This window comes from Cyprinus carpio, chromosome A3 (assembly GCF_018340385.1).
Source record: "Cyprinus carpio isolate SPL01 chromosome A3, ASM1834038v1, whole genome shotgun sequence".
Classification (NCBI taxonomy): Eukaryota; Metazoa; Chordata; class Actinopteri; order Cypriniformes; family Cyprinidae; genus Cyprinus; species Cyprinus carpio.
The window spans coordinates 30,203,862-30,216,150 of NC_056574.1; the positions used below are offsets into that span (position 1 = coordinate 30,203,862).

General features: G+C 35.4%; 1 protein-coding gene across 1 annotated transcript; it reads left to right on the top strand.

Annotated features, from left to right (window-relative positions):
* The first annotated feature begins 2,888 nt into the window (after positions 1-2,888).
* Positions 2,889-11,072, top strand: LOC109057624 (complement C1q tumor necrosis factor-related protein 6-like). The gene is made up of 3 exons (XM_019074855.2): positions 2,889-2,967; positions 5,611-5,796; positions 8,290-11,072. Exons 2-3 carry the CDS (start codon positions 5,619-5,621, stop codon positions 8,835-8,837), a joined length of 726 nt encoding a protein of 241 aa, XP_018930400.1. The 5' UTR covers positions 2,889-2,967; positions 5,611-5,618; the 3' UTR covers positions 8,838-11,072.
* Positions 11,073-12,289: the final 1,217 nt, after the last annotated feature.

Genomic DNA, 12,289 nt, shown 5'->3' on the forward strand with positions numbered 1-12,289 from the left:
ATTTTTATTTGATCAAAGAATGCAATTCATTTTGTACTTGTTGCAATTACATAATACTTGTTTTATGTTTGTTACTTTGTTTATATATATATATATATATATATATATATATATATATATATATAGTTACTTTTCCTATGTATTGTTGAATTTTTATGGTTTATTTTTTTTTTTACAGAATTGAATAAATTCCCAAAAATATGATGGTGTGATTGTCATGTTGTTTACACAAAAAAATCTTGAGTGTGTGTGTGTGTGTGTGTGTGTGTGTGTGTGTGTGTGTGTGTGTCTGTGTGTCTGTGTGTCTGTGTCTGTGTGTGTGTGTGTGTGTGTGTGTGTGTGTGTGTGAATGAGAGGTATTGCAGGTAGCTTGTGGTCTGACATTTAGAAGTGCCAGCCTGTTTCCGTTCACCGCTGTGGAGCGCGGCTTGTGTAACCAGACAAGTCAAAAAAATGAACTCAGTGAACCATAACAAAGTAGTTTTTCTAGTGAAGGAACATCAACATGATTTTTGACTTTATATGTGCCTGTGTGACTTAAGTTTTTGAGTATGTTGTTTATGATCCCTGCTACACAGTTTGGCATCCTGGTCCTCCTCATGTACCGTATAGGTGCTCCTGCCTGAATTTGACCATATTTGAGGAAACCTGGTCTAACTGTTGATATTTCCACCAGAAGGCAGCAGAGAGCTCATGACTGAGGGATGAATTAAACAGAGACATATTGGGGAGGTAACAGACCTCTTGTAGGAATATGAATGGGATATAATGGAATCATACAGTATAGCAGTTGTCAGTAGGATTTTTTAAAAGAAAGAAATCAATGCTTCTATTCAGCCATGATGCTTAAAATTCACCAAAAGTGACAGTAAACACATTTATAATGTTAGAATAAAATATTTTCATTTCAAATAAATAATAATAAGATATATTAAGATAATAAGAAATGTTTCTTAAGCAGCAAATCAGCATATTAGAATGATTTCTGAAAGATCACGTGAAGATTGGAGAAAGGATGCTGAAAATTCAGTTTTGACAACACAGAAATATATATATATTAAAATAGTAAACTGTCATTTGTTATTATATTTTAATCAGTGGAAAATAGCAGCATGAACATTGTGCCTACTATCTCTTTTTGTGTTCCACAGAAGAAAGAAATCCATATTGCATTTGAATGACATTGGAGTTTTTTATTTATTGATTTATTTATTTAATCAGGGACAATAAACATTAATAATACATAAAATCAATGTAAATTGTTTCATATTTAGACAGGGCAGGTTGATGTGAGAAAAAAAAAAAACCAAAGACAAAAAAGAAGATTCATCAAACCACATTGACTTTTTATACCTTTTAATTCTATTGGAAGTCTATTCTAGTCATGTGTTCCTCTCAAGGAAAATGATGGATGAACTACTGAGCCATTAAATGAGGGCGAACTATTCTTTAAGTTCTTATATATTTCCAGAAAGTTCTTACTAAACCCTGTAAGAAAAGCTTCATAATAATGTTTTTCACAGATCTTGACGTTAACGGAGAATAATTATTATGCGTGCAAAGCTGCAGAGGAAAATGTTGGACAACAATACTGAAAGGAAAATGAGGCAGCAGATGGAGAGCAGTGCAGCATGGGTTGAGTAGAGGACAAAATCAGCTTTTTGCCAATCAAAGGTCAATGACAAACCTTAATTTTCTTTCCATATGAAAAGAATGAGATGATTACTATTGCATAAGGAACAAGAATTCAACCAGTGACCCAGACATACTAATGCAAAACAGATGAGTGTGTGAATTCAAAGTAGGGTGTGTTACATTTAATATTTACAGAACCGCAAAAGTCCTTCTTCTATTACACTTAAGTTTTTTAATGATCCATATGTGCTGGAAACATAAAGCCATACATGCAGTATTGGCTATCATTTGTGAGCTCTATTATTAGTATTGATACTTTCACTACTCCAACCATATAATCTCTTTTCATTTCTATTGCCTTGCACTATTTTAGGTTACCTTGGAAAACTTCATTATTCCAAGTAACAGTAATCACCTCGCCCCCCTTCCATTATTCATTTATTTATAATTATTAGAAAAATACTACATGGACAAATCTATAGTAATTCTCATCTTTCTTTTTTTTTCTTTTTCTTTTTTTTTGCATAAAAAAACATGAGTATCATTTAAGTATAGCATTTAACCCACTTACTTAGATAAGTAAATGTTTGTGTAGGTCAAATTTTGTCTAAATTGGGAGACCAGCCTATGATTGAATGAGAAAAAAACAGCTTAATAAACACTAAATAATGTTTTAATGAAATTGTAAAAATGCAAAAAGGTATGGGTTTGGTTTAGGGTTAGCTCAATATAAAAACAATAGAAATCCATGGAAACTCCCAACAAATGTGTATGTTTTCACAAATGTGCATGATGAAATTGTGCTGGCATTTTCCCTGAAATTCCTTTGTGGGAGATGAACACGGGTCTCTGAAGATGGAAAAAAATCTGGGTTTTTCATGTAACAAGCCGCATCCTGCTAACATGCGTGCAACAGGACATATTGAGTTTCTGTTTGCGTGTGCTTATAAATGTTTACGTTCACAAACATTACGGGTTTTCACATTGTTCACTCAGTTCTAATGTAGAGCAGGGAAACCTTTGAAAGAAACAGACATAAAGTTCTCTTTCAGAAAACAGCTTGTTTGGACATAGAAAGTTTTCTTTTCTTTGAAACAGTTTTGACAGTCATTTTATTTTAGAAAACGTCCGTCTGAGCTGGCAGTCTCATTTTGTGTATATTCAGGAATGGGATGGAAGAAAAGCATTGAGGGTGAATGAGAAAGCGAGAAAGGGAGGGAGAGAGAAAGAGGGAGGGAGAAATAAGCTGACCAAGGATTTTTCCTTTTCTTTTTCTTTCTTTTCTCTTCTCAGCTCACTGACCCAACTGCAGCTGCAAACGCAACAAGTACTGTAAGTTTTGCTTACACACACACACACACACACACACACACACACACACACACACACACACACACACACACACACACACATGCACTTAGAATCACACCTGAAAGATCAGAAATATTGTGCTTTATATATTTGGGCTTTTTATAAAGTAAAATGACTTTAATGGCACTTTTGTAACCAAAATTTGGCAGCCTCATTCAGATGATCATTAACAGTGAGTTGCTCAAAACTGTTTTTTTCCGAGCTAGTTAACATCTTGCTAGCAGCTGGACAGCTGCGGAGACAGACAGCATGTGCAAAGCTGCTGTATCCCACAAGCCTAAACTGCGTCTTTTACAGTACAGTAATATAGGAAGACAGACTTCATGCGGTTATTTTGTTTTAGCATGTGTAGATTCAGATTTGTTGCTGCAGGTTATTAAAATCTTGTTACACTGAAAATTTAAAGTTAGAACCTGGGTCTACAAACATTTTCAAGCTGTACTAAAATGGTCATTGCATTTTAAGCCTGCTTTAAAAAACAAACAAAAAAACATGTATATAGTACCAGATTCATGCAGTTGCATTCTTTATTATGATGCTTGCCTGGCAAATCTATTAAAATAATCATTATTGATGTATAGAGTCACATACGTCTTATATTATATTTTAATTTTGCTTGATACATTTGTACTGAATTTAAACATTTAGCTGAAATGTTAGCTTATTAAAATGCATTAATGTCATATGCCTTTATTTTTTCTAGTTAATTAATTAATCAGCTAATTAATCATTGGTGGTTGTGGATCCTCTGTTGAAAACCTTGTTGATTTGTGTTGTGAATTTGAGTCGTGCTTTATTTCGTCATTAGCTTTGGTACATTCAAAACATGTCTAAGTCTGTCACTTGCACCTTTGCAGTGGAAATTGCCAGTACTGAAATTTTTATGACTAACCCCTTCAGACATTCATTTTGATGCTATTATCAAAAGCTTCACTTTTCTTATGGGTCTCAACATGTCAGACCCAGCAGCCTGATATAGTCTGATGTTATACAGATACCAGCAGATCATAAAAATCCTCTAGCTCAAACTAAAGCTGCCAAAAGCTCTCAGTGATCTGATTAATTCAGAGAATTCAGATGTGGTGCTGATATGTGCTTCTGCTTCTCAGTTTTATTTGGCTTTATGGCTTGGTGAACATGATCAAATGCATTTAAAAGTGGATTTGAGCTTCTGTTTCAAACATACATATGTTAAGATTTTTAAAAAAAGATGTTTTTAAAAAGGTTTCTACAGTAAGAACTGTTCTATTACATTACTGCAATTTAAAATAACTGCTTTCTATTTGTAAATATTTTAAAATATCATTTATTCCTGTGATGACAAAACTGAAATTTTGATGGAAACTTCAGCTGACGTCTGAGTCACACGATCATTCGGAAATCATTCTAATATGCTGATATGATGCTCAAGAAACATTTCTTATTATTATCAATATATTATTATTATTATATGTTGTGCTGCTTAATTGTTTTTTTTTTTTTTTTTGGAAACTTTCTAGTTTTTTTCAGTGTTCTTCGATTAATAAAAAAGTTCAAAAGTACAGTATTTACTTGACAGAAATATTTTGTAACATTATTAATGTCTTTACTGTCACATCTGATCTATTTAATGCATATTTACTGAATAAAAATGTTATGGTAAAATATATATATATATATATATAATTAAAATTGTGATGTTGCAGTCCTATCCTCAATAGACAATAAACTTTTTTTTTTACCCTTTTTAAACAATGCAGATGCTGGTTTCAATATTTGCTGGTCAATGCATGTCTTTCAACCACAAGGAGTTATATTTTTAGGCTTTGATTATATGATGATTATATGATGTTTTATAGCCACTGATTTAGGCCATGATTTAAGGTCTACTTGCAGCTTTTATTTTTGGCCAAGAACTGCTAACTTGCCCTACATGTAAAGCATCCAGCTAGGTTTTCTTCTTTTATGTGCTGTTTGGAACAGTTTATCGGAAATAGATTAAACCATAATCATAGTATATTGTACATAGTATACACAGTATGGCAAAACTGCTGCATGGCATAAATGTATTTAAATAATTGCATAGTGGTCTCCATCTGATATGATCCATGGAAATGAAACGCAGCCTCATTGTTTACACTTTTTGGGGGAATCAACCTATGGTTACTAATAGTATCTGTACATTTAGCTGGGACGTGAGAAATAAGCATCAAGATTAAACCTCAGCAGCGGACCTGAATTTATCTCATGAGAGTTATCAGATGAACTCTGGAAGATACGAGCTGGTTTCTGTCGAGTAGAGAGACAGACAGACTGAACTGTGTTAGTTTAGCTGTAGTCATGTGCAGGTTGGACTCGGTCCAACAGAAACACTTATCTGTGTCTTGAGGGGGGCCTACATTTGTCAGGCTGCATTCCAATCTCTGCATTACCCAGAAGCCCCTCTCTTTCTGTTTTCTATCTAGTCTACCTTAATGATCCCTTTATTAAAGGAACGGATGCTTCCAGAATCTCCTATTAGTGAAAGAATAACAGTGTGTGGAAAGTTATTATAGGGAGTGACTGAAATACACATGAAATGAAAGCAATTACTCTTATGAGTGCATATTTATTCTTTTAACTCAGATCGCACAATGTTTGGGTCCCTCCTCCTTGCCTGTCTGTTTCTACATCTGGTTGTCTCTGTACCTCAACCGCCCTGCCGTCGATGCTGTGACCACCTCCCAGCACTAGATGAAGCTGCAACCCTCAGAGAACGCACACCTGCCATGCCTGAGGTCCGCACATACATCAACATGACCATTCTCAAAGGTACACGAAAGTCTTCAAGAAGTGCTTCAGCTTACATGACGACAAGAAGTTGTGTAGTTAAAAAGCTACACGAGCACAGCTGCTACTTCTGTCGATCTCCATTCTTCGGGAGCAAACCATGTAACACTGTTTATTGCAAAATCTAAATCAAAAATGAAAATTTGATAAAAAATCTTATAAAATTTTTTTTTTACTCTTTAGGCCAACCAAGATGTAGATGAGCTTGTTTCTTCGCTCACCAGCGGCTCCTCTGCAGTGAATGGGTGTCGTCAGAATGATATTCCAGCTGATAAAAACTTCACAAAATAATTGGCACAGTAGTCCACACAACTCCAGTCCATCAGTTAATGTCTTGTGAAACGAAAAGCTGCATGTTTGTAAGAAACAGTCATCATTACATCAGACATTTATAACTTTGAACCATTCCTTGCAGTCCTCCATCCATAATATTGCTTTCTCCAGTGAAAAAGTTTCACCTGAATCAGGAGTGAAATATGCACAGATCAAGTAGCCTACTGTTTGCAAACAAAAACAGTCCAAAACAGATCTGAACAAATATTTTGGTGGATTATGATACACTGAAGGAAGCATTATTATGGATTATTGACTCGTATTTTGAGCAGAAGTGACAGATCAAAGTTAAAATGTCTCGATGATGGATTTGTTTCTTACACATGTGCAGCTTTTCACAAGATGTTAACTGATGGTGATGTTTTTATCAGCTGTTTGGGCTCTCATTCTGACGGCACCCATTCACTACATAGGATCCATTGATGAGCAAGTGATGTAATGCTATATTTCTCTACATTTCTAGGTTGTGGGTTCAATTCCCAGGGAAAACACATACTGATAAAAATAAAAATGTATAGTCTGAATGCACTGTAAGTCGCTTTTAGCATCTGCTGAATGCATAATTGTAAATGTAAATTTCTCCAAATCTGCTCTGATGAAAAAAAAAAAGAAAAAAAAAAAAACTCATCTTCATCTTCATCAGGGTGAGTAAATTTCCAGTTTGGGTGAACTATTCCTTTAAACCACTGCAAGCATCCATAGGATCTGTACATGATGTTTCAGATAACATCAGCACACACTTTAGGGAATATTGAATGTCACTATAGCCAAATTTTGAACCCAGTGATCCTTGTTGGATTTTAGTTTAAACTGTTTCCCAATCTATTGCTTCTCTGGCACAAGTGCTGTGGGATATTGGTTCTGAACTGCAAAATATAATTCAGCTGGAAAATAAGGCAGTCACTGGGCTGAATGATGTGAATATGTGTTTTCAACTGCTCTCTTCCCTTCTGTGAGCCTCAGTTAACCTCTCTTGGCTCAGAAATATCTGCTCCACTGGAGGCCTATACTTGGTGGACAGGAAGTGACAAACCTGGCAGGAAAGGTGCTGATGTGGCTGGAACCACATGAGAGTTGTTTTAATGTGTCTGTGCATGCACATATGTGCATGTGTTTGTTGCATATACGGGAATGAAGCCTGCAGGAAATTTGGTCTTCGGAAACTTTGAGCTGAAGTCCCAATTAGTGCCAGAATTGTATGATGACAAAAGACAAAGAAAAAAAGGAACCTGAGATAAATGTCTGAGAATGTCTTTTTTGTTATTTTAGAAGCTGTGATTTGAGGCTCTGGGAAATTATTTTAGTCTGCCAGAATTTGTGCTTGTGCCTTTTCAGTGAGGATTTACAATACTGAAAAGGCCCAAGTCTTTCATACACCAAGCTTTTATGGTTCATATAGTGTACAGAAGAATACTCAAATTTTATTACACTAAGCAAAATTATTCAATTTGGTGCAGAATCTGATATTTTATCAGCCATAAAGATGTCATTCTGATAGCTTTTATATAAATCAATTAGATGTATAACTTTATAGCAGCCTACTTACATAAAATGCATATAAATATCACTCTATATCTCCCAGTGGATGATATGATGATATCTAAATGCTCAGTTTTATCATCAAAGCTCTGTAGTTTTTAATATGGGGAAAAAACATATAATGCAATGCAATAAAATGATGACATATTTGATAATTACATTTTAACATGATTTTTCTAAAAAAAAAAAAAAAAGATCTATTAGCAGTCAAGTAAACCTACGTTGATTCAGTCCAGTGAGTGTTCATCTTGAAATATTTAAAAATAAATAAATAAATAAAGGTTAATTTTAAAGTTACATTTACTTTAAAAAATGTGTACCACAATCTGAAGTGCAACGTTTTTACAATTATAATAAGATATTTTTTGACAGAAGGCATTTATTAGATTGTGAACAACAGGATTTTCAGCAAACTTTTAATAATGTTGATCATATAGAGGCCTAGGAGCTTGTGTATCAGTGATATAGTAGGCTTTCATAGGGTTTCGAGAACTCTTTATAATATCCACCTGAAAAATAAGTTTACTTACTGCTTCTAGTGCTTTTTCCTTCTGCATCTTTCTGCCATTTTCATTTAATCTCACACCTTGTTGTCTGTTTTAGGTGATAAAGGTGACCGTGGAGAAAGAGGGACACCTGGGAAGCCTGGGATTGAGGGTTCACTGGGACCACGGGGGTCTGAAGGCCCCAAAGGAGATAAGGGACAAGCCGGAGCTCCAGGTGACGCCTGCAAGTCCCAGTATTCTGCTTTCTCAGTGGGCCGACGGAAGTCCCTTCATAGCGTTGACAACTACCAGGCCCTAATCTTTGACACTATCTTCGTGAACTCCCCCGAACACTTTGACATGTTTGCAGGGAAATACCGTTGCCAAATCCCAGGAATCTACTTCTTCAATGTGAACATCCACACGTGGAACTTCAAGGAGACGTACCTGCACATCATGCAGAACAACAGCGAGAAGGCCATCGTCTACGCTCAGCCCAGCGACCGCTCCATCATGCAGAGCCAGAGCATCATGCTGCTTCTGCAGGAGGGCGACGAGGTCTGGGTGCGTCTCTACAAACGTGAGCGCGAGAACGCCATCTATAGCGACGATGTGGACATGTACATCACCTTTAATGGATACCTCGTCAAACCAGAAACTGAGTGAGACCAGAAATGGAGACGGGACATGAAGTTTGAAAATGTGCCAAAACGCTTGATTAGCAGCTTTAACAAAACTGAAAAGCATCCAAACATTTCATATTAGATTTCTGCAGTCCAAAAAAAAAAAAAAAAAAAAATTCCTAATGCAGAGAAGTCTGCTTTTTCTACTTCGGTGTGGGGTCTTGTATGAAGAGAACCGGAAAATTGTGGTCACATTTAATTATTTCACATTAGAGTTTGGCCAAAAAGTTTCCCAGCTAATGCCTTCTACTGATTGCGATTTCAGCAATCTGATAATATCATTATCATGTGATAAGGACAACAATTTATGAGCCATGACCAAAGAAATCACCACGACGGTTTAACGTTGGGCATCTTTCATTTGGGGCAGCCTACAATTGTTCAGTGCAGACCAGGCATCACAGGGAACGTTCTCAGAACTTTGGCTAATGTTTTGGCAAGATTCTTTTAAAGTTCTGTAACAATAATAGAACGTCTGAAATTTGAGTGTATTCGAGAACACCCGTAAAATGTCTCGGAGCAAAGGTAAATATGACCGCAACTTAACAGTTCCCAAAAGTCAGTTCAGCTGACAATCGAAACAATTGAACTGTATGCACAGCAAAATAAAATGTGTCTTCAAGTTTCATCAGATATGTGGTTGGGTGCTGACCAATTTCATGGTGATATCAACAAAAGTGTTTGCCTTCAGGGACCTTTCTGTTTACAGTTGGACGATAAACACTTCTGACCTCCAGATCTTAAGTGAAACCAGTTGAGAACCACTGATGCAGCCCAGATATTTAGGTCTGTGTCTAGGCAGGGTCTTCTTAAAGTCCATCAGCAGCATCTGAGAAATGGTAGCTGGTTTATGTTAGTGGTGATAGGATGTTTACATGGCGTGACTGACTGCTTAAACCTGCTGCTGGTCCCTTCAAACATCGACAGACCGCTGGAGTCATTCACTTTGAAGCATGTGGTTGCTAGGGTGTTGTAGGACGTCGCTAGGCCATTGCTTACTAGCCCAAGTTGTTAATTCTTTTAATCTGGTTTAAGAAAATGTAATCAGAATCAGCCATTTGTTGGTTTTAAATGGGCCAGGTCCTGAGAAGCTCTGCTTTGAGTGTATATATGGTTGTGTCTGGCTCTGTTTATTGGGGGGAGGGGGCCTTTTTGTTGCTGTTAAACAGGATGTATGTGGCTTTCCTTTTTCAGTAGCAAGAATCCACTTGAGAGAGACTCACATGATAGAAATATAGACAGGGAGAGTGAGATTGAATGTTCTGAAACCACAAGGCACCGATCTCTGCCCCAATCAGTGACTTAAAAGATTCTTCAATAAATCTTAAAACCACTTCAGTCTGGACTGCAGAATCTGGATCTCAGGAATGTAGAGATTCTATAATATTAACAAGTAAAGAAATGGTGCTGAGGAAAAAAAAAAAAAAATCTGGTTGCATTGTTACCAAGGAATCAGGTGCTAAAAATGATTTGTAAGTTGAACACATCAGGTGCTATTTGTTACATACTTGACAGTCATTTTAAAAGGTTTTGGTTTGTAACTCAATGGTGCTTAATTTTTATGTACTGTGTGGATGTCTTTGATTATTTTATATGCCACAATAAAGGTTTTATTTCACTGATGTCATTTTGAAAAATTGACTAACGGAATCCAAATTTTCTTGTAATGTTCCCCTTCCTTAAAAATGAAAATTATGAATAAAATTACACTGTTTTTTTTTTTAACCTCAACACATTTCAAACTTTTTTTTTCATCCATAAAACATAAGGTTCAAAAAGATTTTGGAAGACTCCGTGCAGGATCTGTATGGATTACTTTTTTGTTGTTGTTGTTCTTACCAGTAGAAATCATCATAAACTTTAAAAAAGAAACCATTCTGCCTAGCATTTTGTGTTACAGAACAGACCGCATTTTTATTTTCGAGTTAAGTATTATTCCTTTAAACTTGGTTCTATGTGATATTAGCCACAGCTACAGTTTTAAGTGAACGAATGAAGAGAAACTCTTGTGTTATAACACCCTCTAGTGGTGAGAGGGAAATGCATTTCATTATCACAATGCAGATGAAATAATCATACTGATCTTTTATTTAGAAAAGATGACTTAAAAAAAAACCCTGATTTTATTTCTCCCAATAAATACAAATTCATACAAAAATTGCTTCTTACGTGAATCATTTGTAAAAGCAACTATAAATTTCTCTGCAAAATATTTGACAAAAACGAGTAATCAACATTGAGTACAATTATCCACATTATTACAACTGTTCAACCCCAAACACAAAAACAGACATATGAAAAATACAATTCATTCACATTCTTTTCTAAAACACAATCTGAAATATCAATAATTGCACAGCAATCATCAAACAACAGAAAAAAAAACAGTGACTGCAGTTTTGCAACATCCAGTGTGCTAACATTTGACAGATGAATATCTGAAATGCATGTTTGTCTACTGTCATACACACATAACTTTATGTAAATAAGCAACATCAGTTAAACATCAGTGCACAGCATTCATATTCATATGAACAAACTTCAAATCAAATTATTGAGTCAATTTAAGTGCTATTTGTTATGATTGCTTTAATTATAAACTTCAAGGTTTGATTTCCCTGCTTTCTAAAACTTCCCATATTTGTCTTTGGCTATTTAGGTTTGCTCTCTTTGAATTTCTTTCCTGTTGCTGCTAACTTCACTGGCACATGGTCAGGCTCTTGCAAACCCGGTTCCTGAAAGGATATCTGGTTTCAAAGCACAGTTTGCAAGACCCACATCAGGGATGCTGATGGCTAATGCTTAATGTATCCATATACAAGCACACAGAGCGTGACCGACCCTATAAAAGCTTTGAAACACAAGTCACCAGCAAAATCTTAAACCTTTCCTGGATGTGACAGGCCATCAGTGGACTATGAAAAAGTGAAATTGGCATTACAGCTGCATTATCATTGTCCTTTGGAGTGTAAAAAGCATTAAAATATTAACTGCTGATTTAGATTTTTTTTTTTTTTTATCATCTTGCATAAACTCCCATACAACGACCATTTTATTGTTTTTACAGTATACCTTTTAGTTAGTTTTTACTTGTTTTAAGCATAAAGCTATTTTAAATAATTTTTTTTAAGTGTAGATAAAAATTCATAAAATCCTGTTAACAAAACCCATTAAAAAAAAAAAAAAAAAAAAAAACATACATACAGTAAGACAGTGTTACCACTATGTGACCAGACCAGATCTTTCCGCTGCATCAGCGAATATCAGATTTTATATCAAAACATCAATGAAAAGAATCAATTTTCCCGATATGAATGTAATACTCCATGCAGATCTCCTTTATGAATACAGAAACTATTACTAGATATGGGGTTTAAGGCAATTAAGTGCTCATTATTCACACGGAGTAACCATTTCTATAAATAAACATCACAT